The sequence below is a fragment of the Oculina patagonica genome, chromosome 14 (genome assembly GCF_052425735.1).
Source record: "Oculina patagonica isolate OP01 chromosome 14, crgOcupat, whole genome shotgun sequence".
In the NCBI taxonomy this organism is placed as follows: domain Eukaryota; kingdom Metazoa; phylum Cnidaria; class Anthozoa; order Scleractinia; family Oculinidae; genus Oculina; species Oculina patagonica.
The window spans coordinates 7,286,278-7,311,836 of NC_135771.1; the positions used below are offsets into that span (position 1 = coordinate 7,286,278).

General features: G+C 38.0%; 1 protein-coding gene and 1 long non-coding RNA gene across 4 annotated transcripts in view; both read right to left on the reverse strand.

Annotated features, from left to right (window-relative positions):
- Positions 1–681: 681 nt before the first annotated feature.
- Positions 682–18,815, reverse strand: LOC144638940 (uncharacterized). The gene is made up of 4 exons (XM_078498218.1): positions 18,434–18,815; positions 5,668–5,720; positions 2,754–3,102; positions 682–1,467 (listed from the first exon to the last, which is right to left on the reverse strand). The coding sequence occupies exons 3-4, from the start codon at positions 3,069–3,071 to the stop codon at positions 682–684; spliced, it is 1,104 nt and encodes a 367-aa protein (XP_078354344.1). The 5' UTR covers positions 3,072–3,102; positions 5,668–5,720; positions 18,434–18,815.
- LOC144638382 (uncharacterized) overlaps positions 12,479–25,559 on the reverse strand; it is a 48,971-nt gene continuing 35,890 nt past the window's right edge. The window contains exons 2-4 of one of the 3 annotated variants that reach the window (XR_013567918.1): positions 17,240–17,519; positions 13,656–13,782; positions 12,479–12,719 (exon numbers count right to left, since the gene is read on the reverse strand). This is a non-coding gene — a long non-coding RNA (uncharacterized LOC144638382). Of the gene's footprint in view, positions 12,720–13,655; positions 13,783–14,864; positions 15,658–17,239; positions 18,413–25,559 lie in introns of those variants that run through there. The other 2 variants (XR_013567917.1, XR_013567919.1) reach the window with 2 other exon arrangements.

Below are 25,559 nucleotides of genomic sequence, written 5' to 3' on the forward strand. Positions count from 1 at the left end.
AACCCCGTATCCCGAGTTATTTCTCCCGTAGACCTCGCTCCCCCTTTGCTCCCTGGTTCCCGCACTTTATCAATCCCCCTCCTTCTCCCGGTTCCCGTCCCCATGGGAATCCCGTATCCCGAGTTCTCCTTACCCATCTACCGTAGACCTCCCCCCTTTGCTCCCTGGTTCCCGCCCTTTATCAATCCCCCTCATTCTCCCGGTTCCTATCCCCATGGGAACCCCGTATCCCGAGTTCTCCTTCCCCGTCTCCCATAGACCTCTCGCCCCCCTTTGCTCCCCTGGTTCACGCCTTTATCAAATCCCCCTCCTTCTCCCGGTTCCCGTCCCCATGGGAACCCCGTATCCCGAGTTGTAAATGTTAAATGTAAAAAAATGAAATGTTGTTTATAGTGGTCATGCACTTAGCTTCGAGATAGCTAGTTTGCAGGCATTCCACTGAAACAGAGGAAACAAATATTTTAAATGAACATAACATTATTAAATATCCAACCGGCAGGAGGCAGACCAGTTGGCTATATACAAAGCGTGACCGAGGATTTGAACTCGGGACGACCGGAAAACAAATCCAGCTAGAGGCAGGGTGGAGGCCTTGAACCCGGGACCACCAGATTACAACACCAGCGCCTTAAACCACTTGGCCACGCTGCCTCTATCTCTCCTGTAGACCTCGCTTCCCGTTTACTCCCTGGTTCCCGCCCTTTGCCAACCCCCCTGCTTTTCACGACCAAACATATACATTCCCGTTGAATTAATCCAAATGGGGTTGTCTATGCAAGGCTTAGGTTCATATTTATACGGCGCAGCAAACATGTGGTGGTCAAATCTCGTAGTTCTACAAAAAGACGAAAAGCTAGGTATAGTCGGTTCATCCAGAACTTTTTCACCATCGTTAGAATTAAGCCCGAATTCTCTCATCTTCTTCTCGTAAGTGCCGTGTATTCCAATGTACGAGTCACACACATTTGTTAGATTTTCAAATTTTGGCGAAAACGAAGCCGGTGGATGATGATGTAGTCTTGCGTCATGGAAGTACACTTTATTCATGTTATTCAGCCACAGGTGAAATGTTTGATCTCCGAATGGATGACATAACGTCTTATTCATATCTTGTGCCAGGAATTTGTGGATTATATCTTTTGAGAAGATCACAAACGCTTCATCGGCCCAGGTAATACCAGCCTGGCAGTGGAAATGCCCCCACACCAGGTCATTCTTCGGTCGCAGAGGAAGCTCCGATAGAAGTCTCTTCAGGCATAAGAAGTAGTCGTCATCTATCTTAAGAAGATACTGAAAGTCAAATTTGGCCTTGGCCCATTTGATCTGATTGAGAAATCGTTGCCCGAACACCAGGCCTCCAGCAACCGGTAGAAATTCCAGATCATGATAGCGCTGTCTTTCTTGTATTACAAGGGCACGCTGAGCAGGGTCCGCAATGATACCATCAGTAAGGAAGATGCATTTGACCTGTTTGGGATAAATCAAAGAGTAGTAGTAGTTAGGAGTAGTTTTCCAATAACTATCATTGGAGCAAGTAACGATCTTTACGTTGGTTTACAGTGCCCGTGTTTAGGTCAAAACATGGCGCAACGCACTTTTTAACAATTAGACGGCAAGCTCGAGGTTTCTATCGGCTGATAGTTTCGCTCCTCGCTAAACTATCAAAGTCGATAGAAACCGAGAGCGAGCCGTCCAATTGTTTAAGCATAATCCGGCGGCTGATCTATTAAACACAAAATATCGCTAGAATTGAAGGTTTTGATTGATAAAACAAAGCGAAAAAACTGAGCACACGCTCCTAGAGCCGTCTATCGATCATTAGCATAACCCACTGACCGTCTATTAAGTAATCGCGCAATCTGATTGGCTACACAGGTGCCGTCTATTCAACAATAACCATTCCACGAGCACGCGTTGGATATGAGATGGTAGATAGCCTACGAGGCGCTGTAGCGCCGAGTTGGCTATAACGATCTCGTATCCAACAAGCGTGAGTGGAATAATTGCTTTATTAAAAACGCCTAAAGAATTGCAATATTTGAGCTCCCAAGCTGTTTTCTTCCGCTTTTCAACCTTGCCTGTTTTTTCCCGTCCAGCTCTGATTGGTTTGTTACTCTAATTACTGCCGTAGTGATTGGCGGTTAACAACTTAAACCAAACAACCAATCACTGGGCTCTAAAAGAGTGTAATGAACCAATGAGAACTGAAATGAGAAACGAGTAACCAACGGCACTGCGCGGGAACTGATAAACACGCAACCCAAATCACAGTAGCTCTGTAATTTTGCACCTTTTTGGCTGAAACGGCAATATATGAGCTCAGACTTGTTAGAGCAAGTTGATAATTTCTGGAGTCAGTTAGAACAACGTTAACTGGAGAAATGAATAATACAAACATGGTACCTCTTTCAAAATAAAAGTAGTTTGATTAAAAAGGCATTTTGTGCTCTATTCAGAGATGGGAAGTGGAAGTTGAAATAACGTCTGTTTATTCACACGCTACGGAAAAAGGGATTTCCCCGCCTTGGTCAGAAACCAAACGAAAACCTTTGTAAGATTTATGAAAACAAAGGATAAGAGAATTGGGCCTAGTGTTCCTTAGTCTCTATTGGTAAAGGGGTATTTTCGCACCTCCCTTTAAGTGGGTATATACTCATTATCCCTGATGACTCCTCTAGGGATCGGGCCTACACCTCTCGTCCTGAAAGAATTCGCACCCTTCCAACTGCCTGCACTCAACATACGCTATTTACCTGACTGTGGTTACAGTGTCTCCACCATGTGGATCTTATTCCCTGTCGTCTGTCAGATCTTTTTGGTGCACTGCCAACAGTAACCAATAGCAACACTCGTTTCTTACGATTTCCCAAGTCTTTGAAGTCGCTTTCTAATATGAGCGGAATGGGTTCGTCTTCACGTGTTTTCTTGTCTAAGCTTATTGGAAAGCTTTCGTTCTTTGCACTGCTTGAGCCTTGATTGTAGCCCATCATCATAAGAGAGGATGAAAGTGCTAAAAAAAGCAATAAGCATGCTAAATACGGGAGGTATCTTCTCCATTGTCTACACCTCATGATAAATGTTGGATCCGAGTCCAGTCGGCAACTAAGAGAAAAGTGAGAAAATCACATCTCGATTAGTTGCAATATCATAGCGGAAGTTAATTTACGTCAACCTCGAAGGGCGTATAACGTTGGAGAGCCAGTTTCTAGAGCTAGGTGTACGGCACAACTCACTTAAAAGAACTGATGCCAATACTATATTCTATAACGAGTGGTACCGTAAAGGTATCCAAAAGGTAAAACACAATAAGTTCCTAACACTACTAGAATTTTGACCTCTAGCATACCTTGGAACAATATCTGCACTAAAATTCCTGTGGAAAATGTACAACCGAAATTATAACACAAACAACGACATTAAATAGATCTAAATATGAAGGCTCCTTGACGAAATTAATAAATTCTCCAAAAGAAGCGAGCAGGCTCGTGTACGATAAACTCGTTGTAGTGAAAAGTTCTGCCCAAAATAAAAACCAACAGAAATGGCTTAAAGATTGCAATTCAAGACACGATAATATATAGTGAAGTGCCGCCTACCAATAAAGCACAAGAATCAGGCGGATACCAACAAATGGGTTCCTGACAAAAATAGGAATACAAGAAAACTTCCAATGCTCATTCTGTAGAGAAGAACCCAATAAGCTCATTCACCTTTTCTGGAGCTGTCCTAAAACCGCATCTTTTGGGAAAGCTTTATAGCACGCATAAAACTTTATCAAATTATCAATTATCCCTGACAACTAATTCTTAATTAGATAGCACTGTTGGGCTAGGACTGAGACCGGATTCTTCCAAATCCAAACATCAAATCAACTTCTGTTTCCTATCAGCCAGGCATTTATACATATGGCTTTGTAAAACGAAACGGAGAACCTCCGACTCCACTCGAAAGCTTTCCCAAAACTTAAAAGCTATAGATAATGTACACCGAGAGGCTATCAAAGGTTCCTATGAGCAACTCGTGAATGCAAGAGATATTTTACTGGGCCTTTCAATAACGTTTTTGCGGCGGTCAATTGTAATTATAATTATGGCGACAGGCAACGAACACCTCTAATGCGCCCACGTCTGAAAGTTCAATTTTTAATAAGATTCACCTCCCTCCTTCTTAGATGCTATGTACAGTATGGGGCCCAGTTCTCGGCCACAGAAGTCGTAAGCTCGTATTTCGTACCTTAGAAGAACCGCAGGAACTTAAAATTTCGCCCATAGCTAGTTTCAGCATTCACTTTTTACGTCTTATGCTATCGAGTGGTCAACACTTTGTTTTTGCAAGGGCAGTAACGAAAATGGTGGCTCAGTTTGAAGCTCCAGTTCTCGGCCAGCGGGCCTAGTTATCGGCCACAAAAAGAGTGAACACAATTCGCTGTGTTAAAAGGGCTCAATTACTTTTTCCAGATATAATTACGATCACAAATTGTGTTTAAGGGGCTTTTAGACAAGGATCTTGTCAGAGCTCCGAGTTTTAATTCATTTTTATTGTCAAAACAAATCTTTCATTCTTTTGGCCACAGCTGATGAAATTATATTAAAAATCAAAGCGCTTAGTGGTGATTGCGAGCAGTGTGGCCGAGAATAGGCAAATACACAAAAGTTGCATGGAAATATTACGGAGTGAATTTAAGCCGAAAAATACAAATGCCAAAAATTGGCTCTTTTGGTAAGTGTATTCCGATAATATACGAATTTAAGTGATACTGTGGGTTTTGAGGAACCGTAAACGAAAAAGTTTTCTGAAAAACAAATTCGCCTTCACCGTCCTGTACAAGTGGAAAGACGAGACTCAAGATATCGAAAGTACAGGAATCAATCCATCTTTGGAAAAAATCTTTTTATTTGAGTTTATTTGTGGCGCGAAAAAAACGCGTTGAACACAAAGTGGCCGAGAACTGGTCCCCATACTGTACCCTAACTGATATACTAATTACGCCCCCCCCCCCCCCAAAAAAAAAAAAAGTCCTAGAAAGAAATCCCCCACCCCCCGGGTTAAAATAAAAAGAAAAAAGTTTTAGCTTAGAAGAGCTTGGAAGGCACCTCCTTATGGAATGACTTGGTAACGTCTCGAATAATTATTGTCTTTCTGAATAGTCTACTAGCTGTGTTTTCTAAGGAATTCAAGAGGGTTCTCTTTCTAAGTTAGAATGCAGCTCACTTGTAGAAGCAAGCCTGGTCCCTGACATCCTAGATATCATTTCATCTGGATACAAAGCGACAGAGTTTGTCAAACTCCCAGGGGCTGGGGTCTTCTACGGCGAGGGCAATCCGCTTAAACGTCAGTGAACACACAGTACTTGGCTCCAGCGATATAATTTAATCTGACCAACTCGTAAGCAAAGACATAACCAAAGAATATTTTGCAATCCTTCTCTGCTTAAGACCGAACCCATGACGCGATACAAATTACATCATAGGGCAAAAGACGCTATTTTTGAAAACATAAACGACATTTTAAAAATTCTATTGGACAAAGTTAATCCGAGTTCTGAAACAAAAATTACTTTAAAAACTCGCTGGTGGATAACAGCTTGATGTAGGTTGCAGTAACAGTTAAACACTCATTTACAGCTATGACAGGTACTATGTATGGTTACATAAGGTGGAAACTAACCTGCCATTTCGGAATTCAAAACAAATAATTTGTACGTTGGATTCTATATTTTTCTGAAAGCGAAAGCGAATGAGCAAAATAAAACTAAATAATCTGATTTTCTCTTCTTACATTCCTCGGACCTTAGCTAAAAACCCGCCTAGGTCAAGGAAGTAAAAATCAAAATAATTAACAATTAGACTATGAGATCGAGATTTCTATGAAGTGATAGTTGATGAGGCCGAAGGCCGAATAAACTATCGCCTCATAGAAATCGAGTGCAAATACTCTAATTGTTTTAGTAGAATTCTAACTCATTTTCCTTAAAATAACGATTTCTAATTATTTTTCTACAAGCGTAGTTTCATAACTGGTTTCATTTAGAAAAAACTCACGAGTTTTTATATGCTCACTGAGTCCACTTTTTTATGCTGTAATTAAGGCGGTTTGTACGAATAAATTTCATGCATGCGCTTAATTAATTCCTATTTGACTTTTGACTATTACCTTTTTTCTATGACAACCTTATTGCCATTAGGTGTATGAACTACTTGTAGCATTAAACTTCACGCTTTGGCAAAATCGCGCGCGCAGACTGAATTGTGAGTTGAAACTTTAGTTGTGTACTGCTCACGCTTATCAGCTCATTCAGAAATTCTGACGTTTAAACGGTGAATTTTCTTCTTTTCGTCTTCTTGGGAATCGAAATTGCCATAAATATTTCGAAATTTCCTTTCAAAAATTTGGGGAAAAAACGAGAAAATGTCGCCATTCTGTTGACGACCTTTAGCCACTGCACACTAATTAACAATTAGAGGGCGAGCTCGAGGTTTCTATCGGCTGATAGTTGGCGAGGGACTTCGCCCCTCGCCAACTATCAAAGTCGATAGAAACCGAAAGCGAGCCGTGTAATTGTTTTAGCATAACTCAGTGGCCGATCTATTTAACACCGAATATCACTAGAATTAATTTTTTGAAGGTTTTTATTTATAAAATTTAGCGAAAAACTGTGCGCGCGCTCCGAGAGCTGTCTAACGATCATTAGCATAACCACACTGACCTACTATTGATAATCGCGCAATCTGATTGGCTACACAGGTGCCTACTATTGATCCGTAGAAGGCTCTCGGAGCGCGCGCTTAGTTTTCGCTGAATTTTATCAATCAAAACATTAAAATGATCAACTCTAGCTATATTTTGTGTTTAATAGATCGGTCAGTGGGTTATGCTAACACAATTAGACGGCTCGCTCTCGGTTTCTACCGGCTTTTGATAGTTGGCTCGGGGCTCGCCCCTCGCCAACTATCAGCCGGTAGAAACCTCGAGCTTGCCGTCTAATTGTTAAATAGAAGGCACCTGTGTAGCCAATCAGATTGCGCGATTTGCAATAGACGGCAGCTGGGTTATGCTAATTAACAAATCGACCACATTTTTCCATGGTCTACACTCTTATAGACCATAGAAATGACGTCAGAAAATGTTCAAAACTCAAGTGGAACCACGAGCCGTTAGGCGAGTGGTTTCACTGCAAAGTTTTGGACATTTTATGGCGTCATTTCTATGTCTATAAAGTTTAGACCATTGAAAAATGTGGTCGATTTTTTTATACCATAACAAACTCGAACAATTATTTATCAAAAGCGATGCCTGACCGTGAAGAAACTTTGCCGCGGGACGTAAGATCCCGACACGTAAAAACGACAATAATACAAAAGAAGGTGAACAAGAATACAAAGAATAACAATTTTAATTACCTTCTATTTTCTCGTTGAGTGTGTGCCTATCGCTAGAAGCGAAAGCGAGCAAGATGATTTTTCTTCCTGAAGATCTTGTTAGCGCTCGTTCACTGAACGTCGACAGTTCGCTGAGTCCGCTGCCGGTTTGCTAGCACCGTTCTTCTCAGTTAGACAAAAAATTCAAACGCCTGGTAAATTTTCTGTCGACAGATCACCTGAGTAGAAGTCCAATTCTGAATTCCGAAAACAAATGCGTACTTGATTCAAACAAAACAAGATGAAATTCGCTTTCATTCATGGAGACCAAACTTGGAAATTTCTAGCCCGCGCGTGTGCGTGGCGTGATCTGACGTCACTTTCATGGTCTATACTTTCATCGACCATAACTTCGGACCAATCAGCGCGCGAGAATTCTCTCGGGTATGGTATAATGGCTGTTACAGTTCACCACTAAATTTTCTCCGATTCTGTTTGGTTTAAATTGATCACAGGACGCGCGATAGTGTTCATCCGCGGAGGGCACTATCAGCCCATAGTGCCCGTCCGAGAAAAATGCCCGGATGGATATTAGGGCTTTCCACAAGTTGCTCGGCAACTTTTTGGCAACTTTTCATGTTTCGAGCAACTTTTTCCCCTTCGAGCAACTTTTTCTCTCTCGAGCAACTTTTTGCATTTTAAGCAATTTCCAGACCGAAGATCTCCGAAGATAATCCGAGTGTTGTTCAAAGGCAATACGAACGTTTCCGAAGATTTACGAAGTTTGCCGAAGATTTTCGAGGAACATCTGAAGACGTTCCACCTTTCGGCTCATTCTGCATATTAAAACATTACAAAACTCGTCACAAACATGACGTCATCGATATCATCACGAGTTTTCTCAGTTAAAGAATTCCTTGTTATTTAACAAATTTTCCCCCTAATATGTTGTTTAGATACTTCTTTTGCTGTAAAAGTGCATAAAACTGCTTAGAAATCTTACTCTCAAAGGGAAATTTGCATATATTTAGAGAAATTCTCTTGATAAGAAGCAGCGTTTTGGATTTTTTGGAGCAACTTTCGAGCAACTTTTATTATCAGAAGCAACTTTTTTGTATTTTTGGAGCAACTTTTGAGCAACTTTTTGAGAAATTACGGGCAACTTTTTTGGAAATCTCGAGCAACTTGTGGAAAGCCCTAATGGATAGTGCCCGCCCGTGAAATTTTTTGTAAACAAGCGTGCCTGCAGACAAAAAACCCCCAACCAAATTCACTGAAATAAGCGAATTTCTTTTCTGGTTTTGTTTCGTTTGTTAAATTTCGGCTTTCAATCGAGTTTTTTACCCTGAAAAGTAAAAAACAATTTACGATGCTCGTTTTTGAATGGGCGCGCGGAAGAAAATTTAGTGGTGAACAATAAAAACGATAGAGTGTTTCAGTATCGGAACTATCGGTCTGATAGTTGCCCCTTGGAAATTTGATGTTCTTAAAACTAGCATATTAGCCCTCGAAGCTTCGCTTCTCGGGCTAATATTTGTTTTAAGAACATCAAATTTCCGCGGGGCAACTATCAGCCGATAGCTCCTTGTTTAAATAGTGTGCAATAGCTTAGCCAATCAGATTGCAGCATTTGCATTGGTATACTAGTAGAGTTCTACTAATTACAATTAATAGCGACTCCTGCATTCCCGGCAAAAGTAATTTAAAAGGTTAACATATAATTAATATTTGGAAATGAAATGTTTGAAAGACTTTAGTATTTGGAAAGGAAATGTTTTAAAGATTTTTCAGTCGTGACCAAAACATAGGGGAGTTCAAAATCCTAAGGCCTGGTTCACACTTTCAGAGCGGAAAAACGCAAAGCCTGGGCATGCCCGAACTACGAGCGCGAGTCGGGAACAAAATTTAAAAAAATATCGGGGATTGAATTTTTTTTCAAAATCGTAACATGATATCGCAACTATCCCGGTAAGTGGCAATATCTGTTTTCACAGAAAAAGTAAAATACAGATATCTCCTTGTTGTGGTTCAATTTTTTCGTAACGTCTTTAACTTAAAAAAGATTTTTAAACCTTTTAAAAAAATTTTCATTTTTAAAACTTTCCCGCGACACGTAAACAAATCGCCCACTTGTGCTTGTTATTGTTTTGGCCCCTCCCACAGAATGTGCATGTTTAAACAAACTCCTGAATATTTAAGGTCAAGAGCTTAACTGTGGGCAGAAAAAAAGTTTATCTTCACTTACTGAGTTTCCCAAAGCAACTTCTTTTTTCCCAGAGCGGATATAAAACTTTCTGCGCAAAGATTTCATATCATCGATCGTTCGTGCGGTCAATTTAAAACTCACGCTTGGTTGACAGCTGGGTTGCTTTTAACTGCCCGCGTCACGCAACCATTCTTGCTTAATTTTATTAGGGTGGAAAGCCATCCTTACCTAATATTTCTCTTCCCCTGTCTAGTCTATAAATTCTCATCTCAAAAGAGCTTTTTTATTGCTACTTCATGTCATAAATAAAATTTTAAAACCTCAAGTACGCAGCTAATTTAAATGCCAACAATATTTTGCATGTAGCTTAACATTAGCGTCTGGATGTCACGGGTAGCAAGTCCTTTGTCAAAATAGGTTTTATGCTTAAAACCCGCAAAATTTAAGGTTCAAAACGGAAGACTGTATTGAAAAACAGTTTATCTTTCTGTACTATAATTCCTAAAATACAAAAAAACAATTCTGAGTTAGTCTGAATAGTCGGACGTCTTCCCGCACACGGCTGAAATCCGACGAATTTTTTTGTGACCTTCGCTTCGCTGCTCACTTTCAATGTAGTTTATACGCATTAACCCCCGGTTATATTAATTTTTTCACAGTCAATTTCTCACATATGTACTGTATCGAAAGATGAACAATTCAGAGGTCACTTGAAGGCAGATAAAATAATGCTTTGATTGCCGTGGCTATAAAGAAAATAATAAAGTGTCATTTAAATTTACATCAAACTTTTGCCATCATTAATTCACTTGACTGGCAATTCTTACATTTTTTTCAACTGTCAAAACTATATTTTGTACACTATTATTTAAATAACCTATTGCCTCATCATTTAGTTGTGCCAGGGCCAATGACAAATTGCGTTGCAATGAAGATTTACGACCACGAAACAAAGAAGAAGCCCGCCTAGCCCAGTTACTAGAAGGCACCATTTGCTGTGTAAATCACAGCCTCGACGTTCTTATAAACATAGGCACGCTAACCGTGCAGGAGTTATTTTTTCAATTTATGGGGTGGCTTGTAGTGAGACTTGCATTGGTTGATGTCGTGGGTTGAGCTATCTGTGTATAGCGGCCCACGGAGTCACTTTGTTGCACAAAATGTGCTTGGAAACAAAATAATTTTTACCTGCACTTTGATACTTCAGAACTGTTTTATTCAATACGTAAATTTTCATCATTTGATATAATTGAAAAACAAAAACTAATTTAATTATCAAAATGTCACGAAATGGCACATTCATAATCTGTTTAAAGCTGTTATTTTGTTGCTAGCTTTTTAACAACCGTAACGTGATACTTTTGTTTGTTACAGTATACCTTTGACTTTTTGCCAAACACTGTAACATGATACTATTGTTTTTCTCACTTTTGTAACATGATACTTTTGTTTTTCTTGAGAAGAATAGTAACACGATACTTTCTCGAAAAAGCCATGTCTCCATTTAACACGCTCAATAGTTATTGATCGAAAAGTAATAAACGAAGCAATAAACGAATCAAATCAAAAACCATCTCTTCGGGATAGTTCTTTAAAGCGCAGTACACCTGGAGTATTTGTTTCCTGTCGGAACTGTTCAACAAAGATTTTGGTTCATTCACAACGTAAATTTTCATTCAACAAACAAGAACTAATATTGAGTTATCAAATTGTCACGGAATGGCACGCTCTTATTCTGTTTTTGCTATCGATCATAGTTGCTTTTAACAGCAAAGTTAATACCTATACCGGTTACTTAAATGTTTGATGGAGATGTTTTAAAGGTATAAACACAAACGCCCCTTCGGTGAATTTAGCAAGACGCTCAAGAGACTAATTAAATTAATTGCGGTTTGCAGTTGGCGCTGCGGAGTCTCCAGTAATATTTAGGAATCTAAAGAAGATTCCTTTCCATTTCTTCGACTCTTTGTAAACATACCCACAGTATTAACATCATAATGATAACATTATTCTTCAAATCTGCTTTGTGCAAATGTTTAATGTAATTTTTACTACGGTCAGGAAAGCTAGCCTCTCCAAAACGAACGCTCGAATAAGACGAAAAACAATTTTGTGTTGGGCTTTTTACCTGTTTTGCTGACGGCGTGTGCGTTGTAAGCAAGGGAATTAGCGTTACGAAAAACACGTTTTTAATCCAGGGTTGATTCACAACTCGCCAATTCCGCCTCCTACAAATCTAAACTCTTCGAATGAAATCGCTCACTACAACTGTGTCGGATTGCTTCCCCTTTATAAACTACAATTTGATTGGTTCTGATAGTACCTGAAACCTGATTGGTGTGACAAACAAACATACTCCACACGCTGACTGACTACACCGTCCATCGCGCCGACTAAGAGCTATTTTTTATAACTCAAAAAGGGTTCTTATTAAACAAAAATGAATTTTAAAAGTACAGTGTAAATCTTGGGAGTGTATCACCTGACACCTAATGACATTAGGTGCTTGAGGTTTTGCTTTGCTGCTTTGCTGATCATTACTTGAAACCTATACTTGGATGACAATTTTCCTCTTCTCAGTAAATGATGCAAATTTTTAAGACTCTAGATCTGTTCTTCTGAAATATTAAATAGAACCTAGTAGTGCATAATCAACGTTCTTCAATTTAGGTAAAGTGAATCAATTCAGTATAAACTGGCTATCTCTTTACAAAAACGGTAATACACAGCAAGTGTTATGGTAACATCTGAACATTACGACTGGGGATAAGAGCTCTCACCCTACCCATCTTTTTCCTATTTAATATTGAACAACCATAAATAGACAACAGCATATAAACATTCCTCTTGTTTGCTTTCACAAATTTATTTCAAGTGTTTTACTTATTCATTACAAAAAATAAAACCTCTCAAGCACTGAATAAGGAATTTTATTCTTTCAGAGTACATCAGAGATTACATTTAATTCTGTAAGTGTTTCACACACTGACATTGCATAATACAGTCTAAATATCCCTTTGATTGCATATGTGATCAAAATTCAGTACCACAAGAATGTACTTGGCTGACTTGGGCTTCAAGCTCTATCATATGATCTGCTAGTCTCTGATGAAACAACTTTTCCTTGCCTCTGTGGACGAGATCAGCAAGTGGATCTGTGAAAAAAACATTTTTCGCTGTTCATTATTTGGTTTAACTACTGGAAGTATTTCATTTGGCTAACTGAATAATCACTAGCAACTCAACTTTATTTCTAATAAAGTTTAAATTTTCAGACCAAGAGTAGACTAAGCTAAAGGGAAAATGAACAGGTTTTGAGGAGAATTCTATCAACATACTTCATACCAAAAATTCTCACTTTGTTGAAAATCAATTTATAACCTCCGTCTTCTGTAATTCTTTTTTAGCATGATTGTCACATACATAAACTTCAAAATTCTCTGACTTTTTCCTGATAAAAATAAAATTTCCCTGACCAATTATATGCAAAATATCAGTACAGTAGCAGCCATTAGCATTCGCTGACAAAAGAAAAACAACACTGAGATCACATTATTGACCTGTAGCCTTCAATGGTATCAAATCAGTAATTTAATTTTTCTTTTTTTTTAAATTTTCCCTCCCCCTTCCCCCCCTTTTCCCCCTTCACGAATTTTTATTATTCGTTGATAATTCCTGACCTGTGGCAACCATGATATATAATTTTCATCATGTTGACAATTAAACATTTCGGAGTCACGTTTAAAACGATGAAAGGACGTGATTCTAATTAATTTGAACTAACGTTAAAATCCACCTCAAATGGCAGAAACGTATTTTAACACACATTAACTTGAATGGTTTACACAATACAATCTTTCCATCACAGTTAAATCCAAGATGTTTTCAACTTAACTGACATAAGCTTAAGTTCTTATATCGCCTCGTTCTATAATTTTTACAAGCTCGGCTTGAATTTCTGCTTGATAAATTTCACCACGAGTTCATCGTTAGCACTTCTACTAAGCTGTAATTAATAGGATTAACTGCGCAGATAGGTTATAAAATAAAATTTTGATATTGTACAATGAAGTACAGTCGGAAACGCTTACCTCGCTCAGTTCCTTTTAAGTCTGTAATGTTGGCGAACACCATCGAAAGTTTGGCCTCATCCGATGTTCCTCTTCATTGAAATGGAAATTTAGTGCATGTATCCTGTGTTTGTGGACCCATTGTGATCTCGTCAAGGAGAAAGAAAATTGACAAAACGGTCCTAAATAGCTGCAAATCGCTCCATTTAAGGACTATTTTGACGCCATTTTGTGGTGATTTTAGTGTTATGAGCCCGCAATACTGAGAAGATGCGCAGAAAAAATGCGCAGAACGTTTTTTCGCTCTGAAGGTTCATACTAGCGACATAACGACATAATTGGCTATTTAGTTAACAGTACGTTACAAAGCGGACGCAAAGATCAATGTAACGTCATCCCGCGCGCGCTTATACCCCACTTTAGCACACGCTTTAGTTTTTATTCCCCTGACGAGAATGGCGGACTTTCTGAGTGCAGACTTGCATATATTTCTCATATCAATCTGTGCCGAGAATTATTTTCTTAGTGAGCTCACTAAACTTTTATCTGAGATTGTAATAGGCTTTTGTTTATAGTCTTCGTTAACTCCTAACGTGAAATTTGTATCGAACGTCCTGTATATGTTACTTTTTTACTGTAATACATTTTAAACGGCATGATTTATACCCAGCAAATGGGACCTTCCAAAAATGTTTGTCAAACTAGACAGAATTTAAAAGAACAGGACTCGGCGAAAATGCTTACGTCAACAAAAAACCATTGTTATAATCCATTCAAGAGCATTGTTACGAAGAATCGGCGAAGAAGACGCACCAGGAATTGCTCCGAGGAAAAATATAAATATCTATGGTTTTACTGTTTTATCTCGAGAATGAGAAGATAAACGAGAAATGCCATCCATGACCCACAGTCAGTAAACGAATTTCTCTCGGCCAGAAAGCGCGAGTTTCCATTTTTAACCAAGATTTGTGTTTCAACAAAATATTACATAACCATAACTCCGACAATTTTAACAATTCCCGACTGAATTAAGGTTTCAATAATGTAGTCGCAAACGCTAAATCACACGTAGTCCATCCTGCAGTACACACATTTAATATCGAAGATAGATACGGTAACTGAAAATAACAAAATTACAAACACAGAAATGAGCATAAAATAACTTACAACGAGCGACACGAGGAAAACAGGAAAACGACAAAGCGAAATAAACGAGAAACTTACAAAGACGAATGTGACGACTGGAAAACCAAAGACGAACCGTGAACTAGGACTTGAAACAGTAGACTCGAAATAAACCGTAAACTAGATACTTGACTCGAAACTCGCAAACATAAAACTAACTGAATAAATAACACGCAACAGAATATATAGCAATATGCAAAAAAAAATAACATGTACAAAAATAGACTTAAAACAAAGGGAACTAATTAACACGAAAACTAACACGAAACTCATGTATGAAACTAAACTAAAAGAAAACAAAATTCTGGCGCCTACAATACACTTGTAAAGACCTGATCTTTACAACAAAAACAAAACAATGACCACAACCCCACAAACCACACTCCCCCTTTATGCAATCACCAACAAAGACGTGTCTTGGCTTTAATACCAGGCACGGGGAAATAAATGAAACAAATCAAATGCCATTCCCGTATAAAAAAATGAAACAGATTAACTCGGTTAGACCTGTTTCTTGAGGGCGGTAGATAATTTTAATATTAGAACACTTAAAGTGCCTAATATTATTTACAATAATAATAAAAGTATTAAAACTTGGATTCTTTGAAAACCCTTGTTTTAATATGAAAGGATGTAATAGACGTGTCTTGGCTTTAATACCAGGCACGGGGAAATAAATTAAACAACTTGGACTTGGACGCACTCGATTAGAGACGAGCACGACCACTAACTTCAATGTTATTTGACGATTTAATAAATGCACCAGGTAAATTATTAAAAAAACATATGTGGTATCTTGAACTCTGTTTCAGTTTGCAGGTCTTCTAGCACGCTTGAAGGAACGTTGTCAACGAGAGTTCGTGACTAATGGTTGATTTCCACTGACGCGTAATTTTTTACGTGGTAAAAAAATTAGAGACAATGTATGAACGGCTTGCGTACACGTTTACGCAGGCCGTTCATACATTGTCTCTAACTTTTTTCACGCACGTAAAAAATTACGCGTCAGTGGAAATCTACCATAAAGGTGGATTTCCACTGACGCGTAATTCTTTACGTTTACGGTTCTTTACGTGGGTAAAACAAATTTAGAGACAATGTATGAACGACTTGCGTACACGTGTACGCAAGCCAGTCGTTCATACATTGTCTCTAAATTTTTTCACGCACGTTAACGCACGTAAACAATTACGCGTCAGTGGAAATCCACCCTTAATTTCTTCAAGTTTACGAAAGGACGAGAGCAGTTAGTCATCGATGCAAGTTTCTCTCTTTCAATTTAATAAAACGACGAATGCACACAATTTAATATTTTTTGCTTCTTTTAACACGCTTCAAGGATTTCGTGACCATAGGGTCTGTTGAGCTTGTTGTTATGTAAATTCTGACGACTGCAGGACTGCGAAGCAATAGTGAACATATATTTGTTATGTAAATTTTGACGATTATGGGACTGCCGGGGGCAATTTTTGAAGTTGAATATTTAGTGGGCCACGTATTATGAAATATTACCCAAATTTTGAAAACATATATAGATATCTAAATAAAACAGATGACATAAAAACCAACAAAAATCACTAGTACAAAATTCTGATTTCGGAAAAAATAAACTGAACAAAAATGCACTGGTACCCTCATTTCTATAGTACTGACAAAGCTTCTAATAATTGTTATTCTAGTTGGCGATGTTTTTCACGCGATTTTCCTTCCACTGTGGGACACAGTTCTATTTTCCAGGCACTGAGTACTCGAACGACTTCTGTTTTAAAGGTTGGACCGCAAATAGATGTTGAATATATAACTATCCAACTGATTCCTTCTGGCATTCTAAAAAGCGAGTGAGGCGCGTCATGTATTAGTGCACACGGAAAGCTAAATCACGAAAGTTCCGCCACGGCCATGTAATGAAATTGGAAAAAAAACCCAGTAATATTCAAATGCCGAAAAGGTTTAACAGCCATAAGTATAAGAAACCGATACGTTCATTCTTAATAAGCAAAACACAGAAATGGTGGCCATGGCAATCTATCGATAGCTGCCTGACCGTTGATAAACATTTTCCTCGCGGTTTTATATGCCGCAAGATCTCGTTAAACGTATCTCATACATGATTACACGCTGGATACAACTGTTCGTATATTGTTTTCGTGCTGATTTGCCGGGATGTGTAGCGCTTTGTAATGCCCGATCTTTGACATCTTTAGCCATATATCTTAAGATCTGCTTTGTTTTGACACCTAAGTTCACGAAGATTTAACATTTTATTAACACAGTCGATATAATGATAGAAGATATTACGCGTTGAACCCCATCATTGCGAAAATTTCAAAACCCCATGAAGCTCGTTATGAAACTCAAGAAAGTATTACTTCCTGTACCAATAAGTTTACACGCTTTTTAAAATTTTGATGTTAGCTTACCTATTACTTATGACTACAATCACGTTGAATAGTACGTTCTTTATCCACATAACATTAGAGAAATCGTTCTTTCGACTGACAATAAATTGCACCTCCTCTGTGTTTGCAAGTGGGTGGAAAGAACTGATGATGATGGAAGCAACCTTAAAGTAAAAGTTTTGCTAGTTTCTTACTTTAACTTTCCGTTCAAACAATCTTAAACATATGTAGTGATATATAAAGGACAGCTCTTAAATTCCGTAGAAATATTTTTTGGAAAACGTTTACTGTAGGCTCCGACCTGGAATGACAAGAAGACCTTTGGTCCGCCATGTTGGCTCTCCTTTCTCCTTTCAAAGCCGACCAAAATTCAAAGAGAAAATAAATGACACTTTTAAACATCCATTTTGTAGTTGAGAACCTAAACCAAGATTAATACAAATTTCGGCCAAATCATACTGATAACTTTGCCCTTTTTAATTTTATTGATTCGCCTGTGATGAATAAACTACGTTTATGCCTAATGGAACATTCTCAATCGACACAACATTAGAGATATCGGTTGTTCGACTTTCAGTCAATTTGAGGGTCCTGTTTGTTTCTTACCTAAACTTGTCGCTTAAACAATCACATCGATTAAAAAAATTGTTTTTTTAATTTTGTAGCAATAGTTTTTGTAAATCGGCGTTTACGGTAGGCAGTCCTTCGATCCACAATGTTGACTCGCCTTCGGAGTCGACGAAAACCGGTCATCTTCATCAGTAATTTCCAGAAATAAATATAACGGACTTTTAAACATCCATTTCGTGGTTAAACCCTAAATTAAGATTAAATACTCCATTTCGGCCAATCCTACTAATAATTTTGACCCTTTTCAACAATGATATGAGCTATCACGAATAAGCTTTATTTATGCTGAATGGAACGTTGCGATAATAGTTAGGATGCATGCAAAAGTTTAGCCAATGCAAATCGGTGACGTTCTGTGGCCCCCACATCTTAATATTGCCCGATTCTTACAGAGTATGACTCTTAGTAGCTGAACAGAGGTTTGCCTGTAACAGCTCGGCTAGGTGCAGTTTCGGTTGAAAACGAAGGTAGAAGGCAGAGTGTGTCTCTGCGTTTGCGGTCGATTCGCTTCACGCAGCTATGAGTCTGAAGAAATTAACAAAAGAACATATTGAAACACTGAGATCCTTATACTTTTGAAATTACCTGATGTACGTATGCTTGTTTGAACCTTTTACAGTCCGTATCTTCTAACCATGGAGAATAGGTCCGCTTGTTTCAACCTTAATTTTTCTATAAGGCATCCAATATAGAGAGAAAGGTCTTCGTTTATCACGTGATGGCAGCTGATGATAGCTCGCGTGATGCAAGCCAATGATGGCTAGTAGACCCCCCGCTGTTGCCTTTTCAATAGTGACCCCAACGAAGTTTTATTCATTTCCATGCAATAAAAACATCTTTTAGACCAGACCAGTTAGTTAAGTCCATGTAGGTCGTGCAGACATCAGTGGAGCAGTCGATCGAGAAAAGAATCTAGAATGACCTACTCTGTTGTTAAGTTTAGCCGGCGGACATACTTTCAAAACAATATCAGCTGTTGTGGAAACTGTTACGTCACGTGCTCAATTCAGTGCATATTCGGAGTACGTTGAACCGTAACATCCATTGTTAAAAGATAGCGTGAAAAAAAAAAACTTGGCTTACTATTGGTTTACTGAAGTTTGCGTGTCCTGCCCTCCGACGTCGATATTAATATTCGCTCTGAGTCTGTTAGCGACGTGCGAAATACAACCATGAGGCGGAATATATGCGGCGCTGGACGGCTGTTTATAAGTGGCTGAAAATACTGTTCCTGATCCCTTCAGTGGAAGCAAAGGTATCGAGTTGATTTTGCTATTTTTCAGCCTGATAACTATGCAAAGCGCACTGAAGATTACTTAGAACTCCGCTCGCAATAGACACTGATGTTACGCGAAGAATGAAGATCTCTCAGTCTACTTTAGACGCCTTTTGGGAAAAATTAAGGCTAAAATCCTCTCAGATTCAAACAACCATACCCACATCAGCAAAACGTATTTTCTATATATGGCCAGTAATTTATTTTGTTTATTGCTTGCGGGTAGCTGGTTTAATTTAGGGTCCTAACTACGAAATAGAAGTTTAAAATTCTATAATATTTTTATGAAACCAAATGAGCGATAATAATGCAAGAATACTTAGTTCAACTCAATCCGCGCAAAACCATTTAACTAACATAAAATGAAGGCTTCAGTTTACACCCTTTACACTAATTACATCCAGTAAACTTCGCACACTTTTTCTCTGTGTATAATGAACTCGCATTTTAAACCATATTTGAATTTGGTTGGCGTCTGAACTTTTACCGAAAACATTTTACAAAAACCGCTATTGCTACAGAATTAAAGAGCTTAATATATCTGAATAACACCAGACTTCATGAGATTGTTTAGATATTAGGGCATGTAACAAACAGGCCCCCTTAATTCCTTGTAATTTGAATGACCGATATCCGGCTCCAATGCTATCTCGCTTCAGAACGCACCTACATTCAGCCCAAATGTAGTTTGCTAGTATAAAATTAAAAAAAAAAAAAAACGTGAAAGTGGAATATGCGAAAAAGGACGTCACAGAACGGTCGAAACGAGATGACACCGATACAACGAGCAGTGTAGCTTACGAACCTCTTGATCTAGTGATTCTGATAACTGGTAGAATATTCGGATATTTGCATAACATACTCACTGGATAAAATCATGTCAGTGATTGTCTATTTCATGCATTCGAGTTCGATTTCGTGTTTGAATCAACACTCCGGTTATCCTGAGAATGATTGGCTTTCATTTGTAGGTAAGCAGATTTTTTCTCATAGAAATTGAGGCAAACATGTCAATAACTCGAAATCAAAGCTCGATCTCGAACTCTAAATTCCGACTAACTCGATCTCTTCACAATAGCACATTTGCACGATGCCGTCATTTGACTACAACTACCAGAATTCATTTCGCTTTTCCTTTATTATTTAAATTTTGAATCCCCAGTGGGGTTTGAAAAACAATTGCTCTAATTAGAATGATAAAAAAGAAAAAGTGAAGGATTCTGGTAGTTGTAGTCAATGACGCCATCATGCAAATCGCCTATTATATGCTAAAGAAATGTGATAGGAAAGTTGCGTGTAAATGTTAGGACTGATATTCTAAACAATAAATATCAAAAAGTGCCATAAAAGGCTACTTCGAACACAGACGTTTCGGGTATATTACCCTTTATCAGTGTGAATAATAACTGCTATAAGGTTGCGTGTAAGTTTTTCTGAGCGGCATAAATCATTTGCACGCGCAACTTTGGTCGTAATTTTTATACAATATCTTATTGTGTACTGTTCTTCCCACATACGCCGCTGTGTTTCACTGAACCGTTGAACCACGGAATGCGTGGAGTTTTGTTTAACTAAGGTATAAACGGAAACTCCACACAAAATATGCGCATTTGTCAAAATACATGTTGAACAGATAGGAAATTAAACGTAGAAGGAAAGCTCATTTTTTACAGAAAGGAATGTTATGAACTTGTGACGCCATTCGTCTCCCATGTAATGTCGGCTATAAACTATTGTACATCCACGTTCTAATTTTTGATTTAATTTTTGTGTAAATAATTTAATTACTCTGTACGCTTTAGACAAGGCAATCAAGCATGTACACTAAAATTTCTTTTCTTATGTTTTCCGAATTAGCGGAACAATTAAGTTTTAGTTTCTCTGCAAATAAGGAGACATCAGTATTTCTAGCTCAGCCGCTTAATTCGCACATCCAAGTTGACACGTGCCGTTTTACAGAAGATCATTCGCCTTTTTGTAAATCAGCTTACCGAAGGTTTGAAAAAGCAGACTGGGTGCATCACTTATAAAGGGATGCATGGGGACTTAATAAGTGAAGAGTGATTATAATGTAAAGAAGCTATGTCAAGGACAGAGCGTTTTCAAAACATTGTCTAATTAAACATCCTTGGTTATTTTAGGTTTAGTACTAATTCGTTGATGTTTTCCTGCCTTAGAAACTCTTATTTTGAGGTTTTGAAATTTTGTACAGCACAAAACTGACTCAAAATGTCGTGACATAAAAAATGGTTACAGGCCATGCATAGAAAATACGCTTTGCTGATGTAGGTATATAGTTGTCAGCCTTAGCTTTAATTTTCCCAAAAGGCGTCCAAAGTAGACTGAAAGATGTTCATTATCCGCGTAATGCGAGTCAAGAATGCGCTGGATTAAAGAAAGGGAAATTGCAATCCAAGTTATTAATATTTTAAAAATGTCTATCGAAAAATTAATAGATCTAACGCTTGAAAGTAAAAGTAGTTTGTCTCACTGACAACATTCGATTATTTTTGTTATACCATAAGTCTAAAAAAAATTAAAAAAGCGTCCATTTTAAAATCAGTGTCTATTGCGAGCGGAGTTCTTAGTAATCTTCAGTGCGTTTTCCATAGTTATCAGGCTGAAATATAGCAAAATGAACTCGATACCTTTGCTTCCACTGATGTGATTAGAAAAAGTTTTTTCCCGCCACTTACAAACAGCCATCCAGTACCGCATATATTCCGCCTCATGGTTTTATATCGCACGTCGCTAACTCACTCAGAGCGAATAATAATATCGATGTCGGAGGGTAGGACACGCAAACTTCAGTAAACCAATAGTAAGCAACGTTTTTTTTTTCCACGCCGCTTTCTTTTTACAATGGATGTTACGCTTCATTGTCTCCCGACTATGGACTGAATTGACCACGTGACATAACTGTTTCTACGACAGCTGACATTTAATCACGTGACGTGTTTAAACCAATCACGCGCGCGTTGGATATGAGATGGTAGATAGCCAACAAGGGGCGTAGCACCGAGTTGGCTAACTATGTCATATCCAACAAGCGCAAGTGGAATAATTGTGTTATTAAAAGCACACAGAGAATTGCAATATTGTGCACCCTGGTCGTTCTCGCTGAGGCGTACACCTACCATATTTGTGTTCCATGGTATATGAGCTCTTAATATAATTTGTTTTTGGTTTTTTTTTTTTTGTATATACCATGCCATGTAAACCAATCAAAATTCAGGAATTGCGATATACCATGGCTAGTTTTTAATACACTTTTTAATAGACCATAGAATGACGTCTCAAATGTTCAAAACTCAATTGGAACCACCAGCAGCACGTGTTTTCATCACAGAGTTTTACACACTTTATGCTGCACAAAATCGTCAACATCTATCTTATTTTTATCCAGTTAACAGTGGTATTACAGTTGATGAAGTAAAAGTTTTCTCCAGGATAATACACTCTTACGAATTCTACCCGCTGCAAAGTGGTCAGGATCTCGGAATTCTATCTTGAATAAGGGACGGATAATTTTTTTTTGGAGGGGGGAATCAAATTTTTTTCGAGACAAACAATTTTTTCTCTGTCGTTGAATGTGCAAACAATTTTTTCAGGCTTTTTTTGGTGTCCAGCCAGTGGACTTGGTTGGTTGTTGAAACAAAATTTAAGTCATGTTCCTCTTTGTCGATGCTTCTACAAACCATCACACTTGATTTTTTTTTAAAAAGGATGATTTTTTAATTTATCTGTTAAAGTTAAGCCAGTGAGCAGCACCTCTGCGAACTATTTGCATTGTAAAACTATTTTATTCTCTCCTACGTGTTTCGTGTGACTAGCGCACACTTCATCATGGATTTTTCAATTAAACAACCGAGTATGCAGATGTATACATACCAAAAGAAACAAACTGAATTTTACATTCTGTAAAACACGCAGGTCTATGGATCTGCGTATACAAACCGTGCAGTTATGAGTCTAGGAAACTTCATGGTTTTCGTAAAGTAGACGGTTTTGGGTGTTGAGGACCCATTTAAGCCTGTCGCTTTTAGGGAGGGGGGGGGGGGCATGGACTCCCGTAACTTTCTGAAATATAAACACCGGAAAACTCATTTCCTGGTATTTTGAGCTCTAAAAACTCTGATATTAGTGATGTATAAATAGCTGACTATCTACTGTCTGCAAACGTTTTATTTTCCCCTTCTCGTGTCTGCAAACAATTTATTTGAGCTTTTTTGCTCTTGCAAACATTTTTTTTAGGATTTTTGATCTCCCCTCCAAAAAAATAATGGTCCGTCCATAAGTAGAGCATGTCCAGAGTAGACGCAGTTTATTCCCAGACTAAACTGTTTGAAAACCATGCCCTTCACAGCGGCACATACCTATATAGCTCATAGCTCATATATGGGAGCCCCGGGGGTTCTCTCAAACCCACTTTTGTGTTTCGGCATCACGATGGAAACACAAGGCAGCAATTTTCAATTTCTGAAATATATAACATTAAACAAATCGCTCAAAAGGAGTTCTAAGTTCTTAAACGGCTTCTTTTATTAGTATCATTACAATCCACACTTACATGTCAACTTACTGTATTCACACAAGTAGCTTGTACTAGAACTAATAGCCTAATAATTTAATGGCTACTAATATTAATTCACAATTTTCAAACACATCTTGCTCCTTTAACTTTACTTATTAACTTTATAATTGTATCACACTCAGTATATCTCCAGTGAGAAAAGTTTGCATTCTCGTATAAAAAAATGATATACATTAAGGAAAGCAACTGTTGCAAGTATATTATAAAGGTAAATGTTACAACGATACTTAGTATGACTATGATACTATTAAAAACGTATGATGGTGAAATATAGTTAACCTTAGTAAGTACAACTTATTTCAAAAGGGATAAGAAGTAACGCAGGTAAGAACAGTAAAAAACAGCGAGTAAGAACCTACATTTTCCCAAGCGAGAGCCTAAACAGGTTCTTGCATAAATGGAAATTAGCACAAGTTTAGGCTATTCAGGTTCTTTAATAGGTTCTTTTTTTCTGATGAAAAAATTGCATTGTTGCTAATATAATTTTTGTGGTATTCATCCTTTTCCATATATGAAATTTGCATACCATTTTATTAATATTTATGTGACTGTGTCAAAAATGATATTATATGAATGTCGACATTCGAATTTTCATTGCAACTGGGGTGGTAAGGCTCCAAAATTGAGGTGTCTCTAAAGACGTTTGAGAATGTCAAATTATCTTATTTCCCTAAAAGTAAACATTTTATCAATTTTAGAAAATAAGAACCTATTTCAAAATTTTAGGCTAAAGAGGTTCTTATATAAAAGATGTCTAACTGGCAAATTTTAGCTTAACAGATTCCTAAAAATTAGGTTCTTACTCGCGGGTTTTTACTGTATTACTGTTCATATTCGGCCGCATAACAACATCACTATTAGCTAATGAAAATTTTACATGTTCTTTGCTATCATTTTATACATACATACATACTTATTGTCCCTCCCCAAAGGGGCTTTTCAAACACAATAACTATAAAATTACAAAATGAAAAATCAGAAAATTGTAAAAATTTAAAATTATAGAAATTTCCTTTGCTATGCCCAGAAACCACTGTGGAATCTGTCCTTTTTAATTTTAAACGTTCCAAGTCGGCTTAAAAAGCATTAACACTTAGTGACTGTTTCACAAATGATAACAGGACTTCTCTAACCCCATTCAAACCGGGTTTTTATGGTCCATCGGACAAAAAGCCCGAAATTTTCAGTTAATATTTAACTTAGCTGCACGGCCGAATGAACAGTGTAATTTGTTTGGAGGGATGGGGGGAGGGGGGGGGGGGGCTCCCTTCCGCGATCACCGTCTATATTCGCGCCAGCAACGTCTAGAGACTTAAATATCCCTTTCAATTCCAAAAATAACACTGGGTTCTTTTTGTTCAAAGGACCTTTTGACGGCCAAACTTAAGTTTTGAAGGAGCTTCTTCTCGAAAATGGCCGAGTTTGTATTTGGAAGAGAAAGCGCTGAAAAATTTAATTCATTTTAACGATATGAAACACAAAACAAGTTCATTAATCATCAGATGAACATCTAAAGTCTGTGAAATAATTTAGCGACATAAAATGCAAAACAGCCCCGTCAGTACGGTGCTTTTAATCGAAAGGGTACTGACTTTAGGGTGGGCTTATTTTCGTGGAGGAGTGGGGCAGGGGTTTATAAGGGAGCTCATCAGGGATCAGTGATTTTATTGAGTCCCAGCAAACTTGTCGACGTTAAGGCTTGGACGATAAGCATATAGCCCATTTAATCGTGCTGAAAACAGTTCTCTAAGATCGTGAGAAGAAAAGATAAGATTTGTATCATCAACTTACATTGAAAGGAGATATGGTACGACATACGACTTGAACCGCCCCTTGTCCAT

Excerpts from the sequence above, each read along its gene's own strand:
- LOC144638940 (XM_078498218.1), bottom strand. The coding sequence starts at position 3,071 with ATGAGGTGTAGACAATGGAGAAGATACCTCCCGTATTTAGCATGCTTA. Across the intron at positions 1,468-2,753 it reads GACACTGTAACCACAGTCAG|GTCAAATGCATCTTCCTTAC; the intron begins GTAAATAGCGTA and ends TATCCCAAACAG.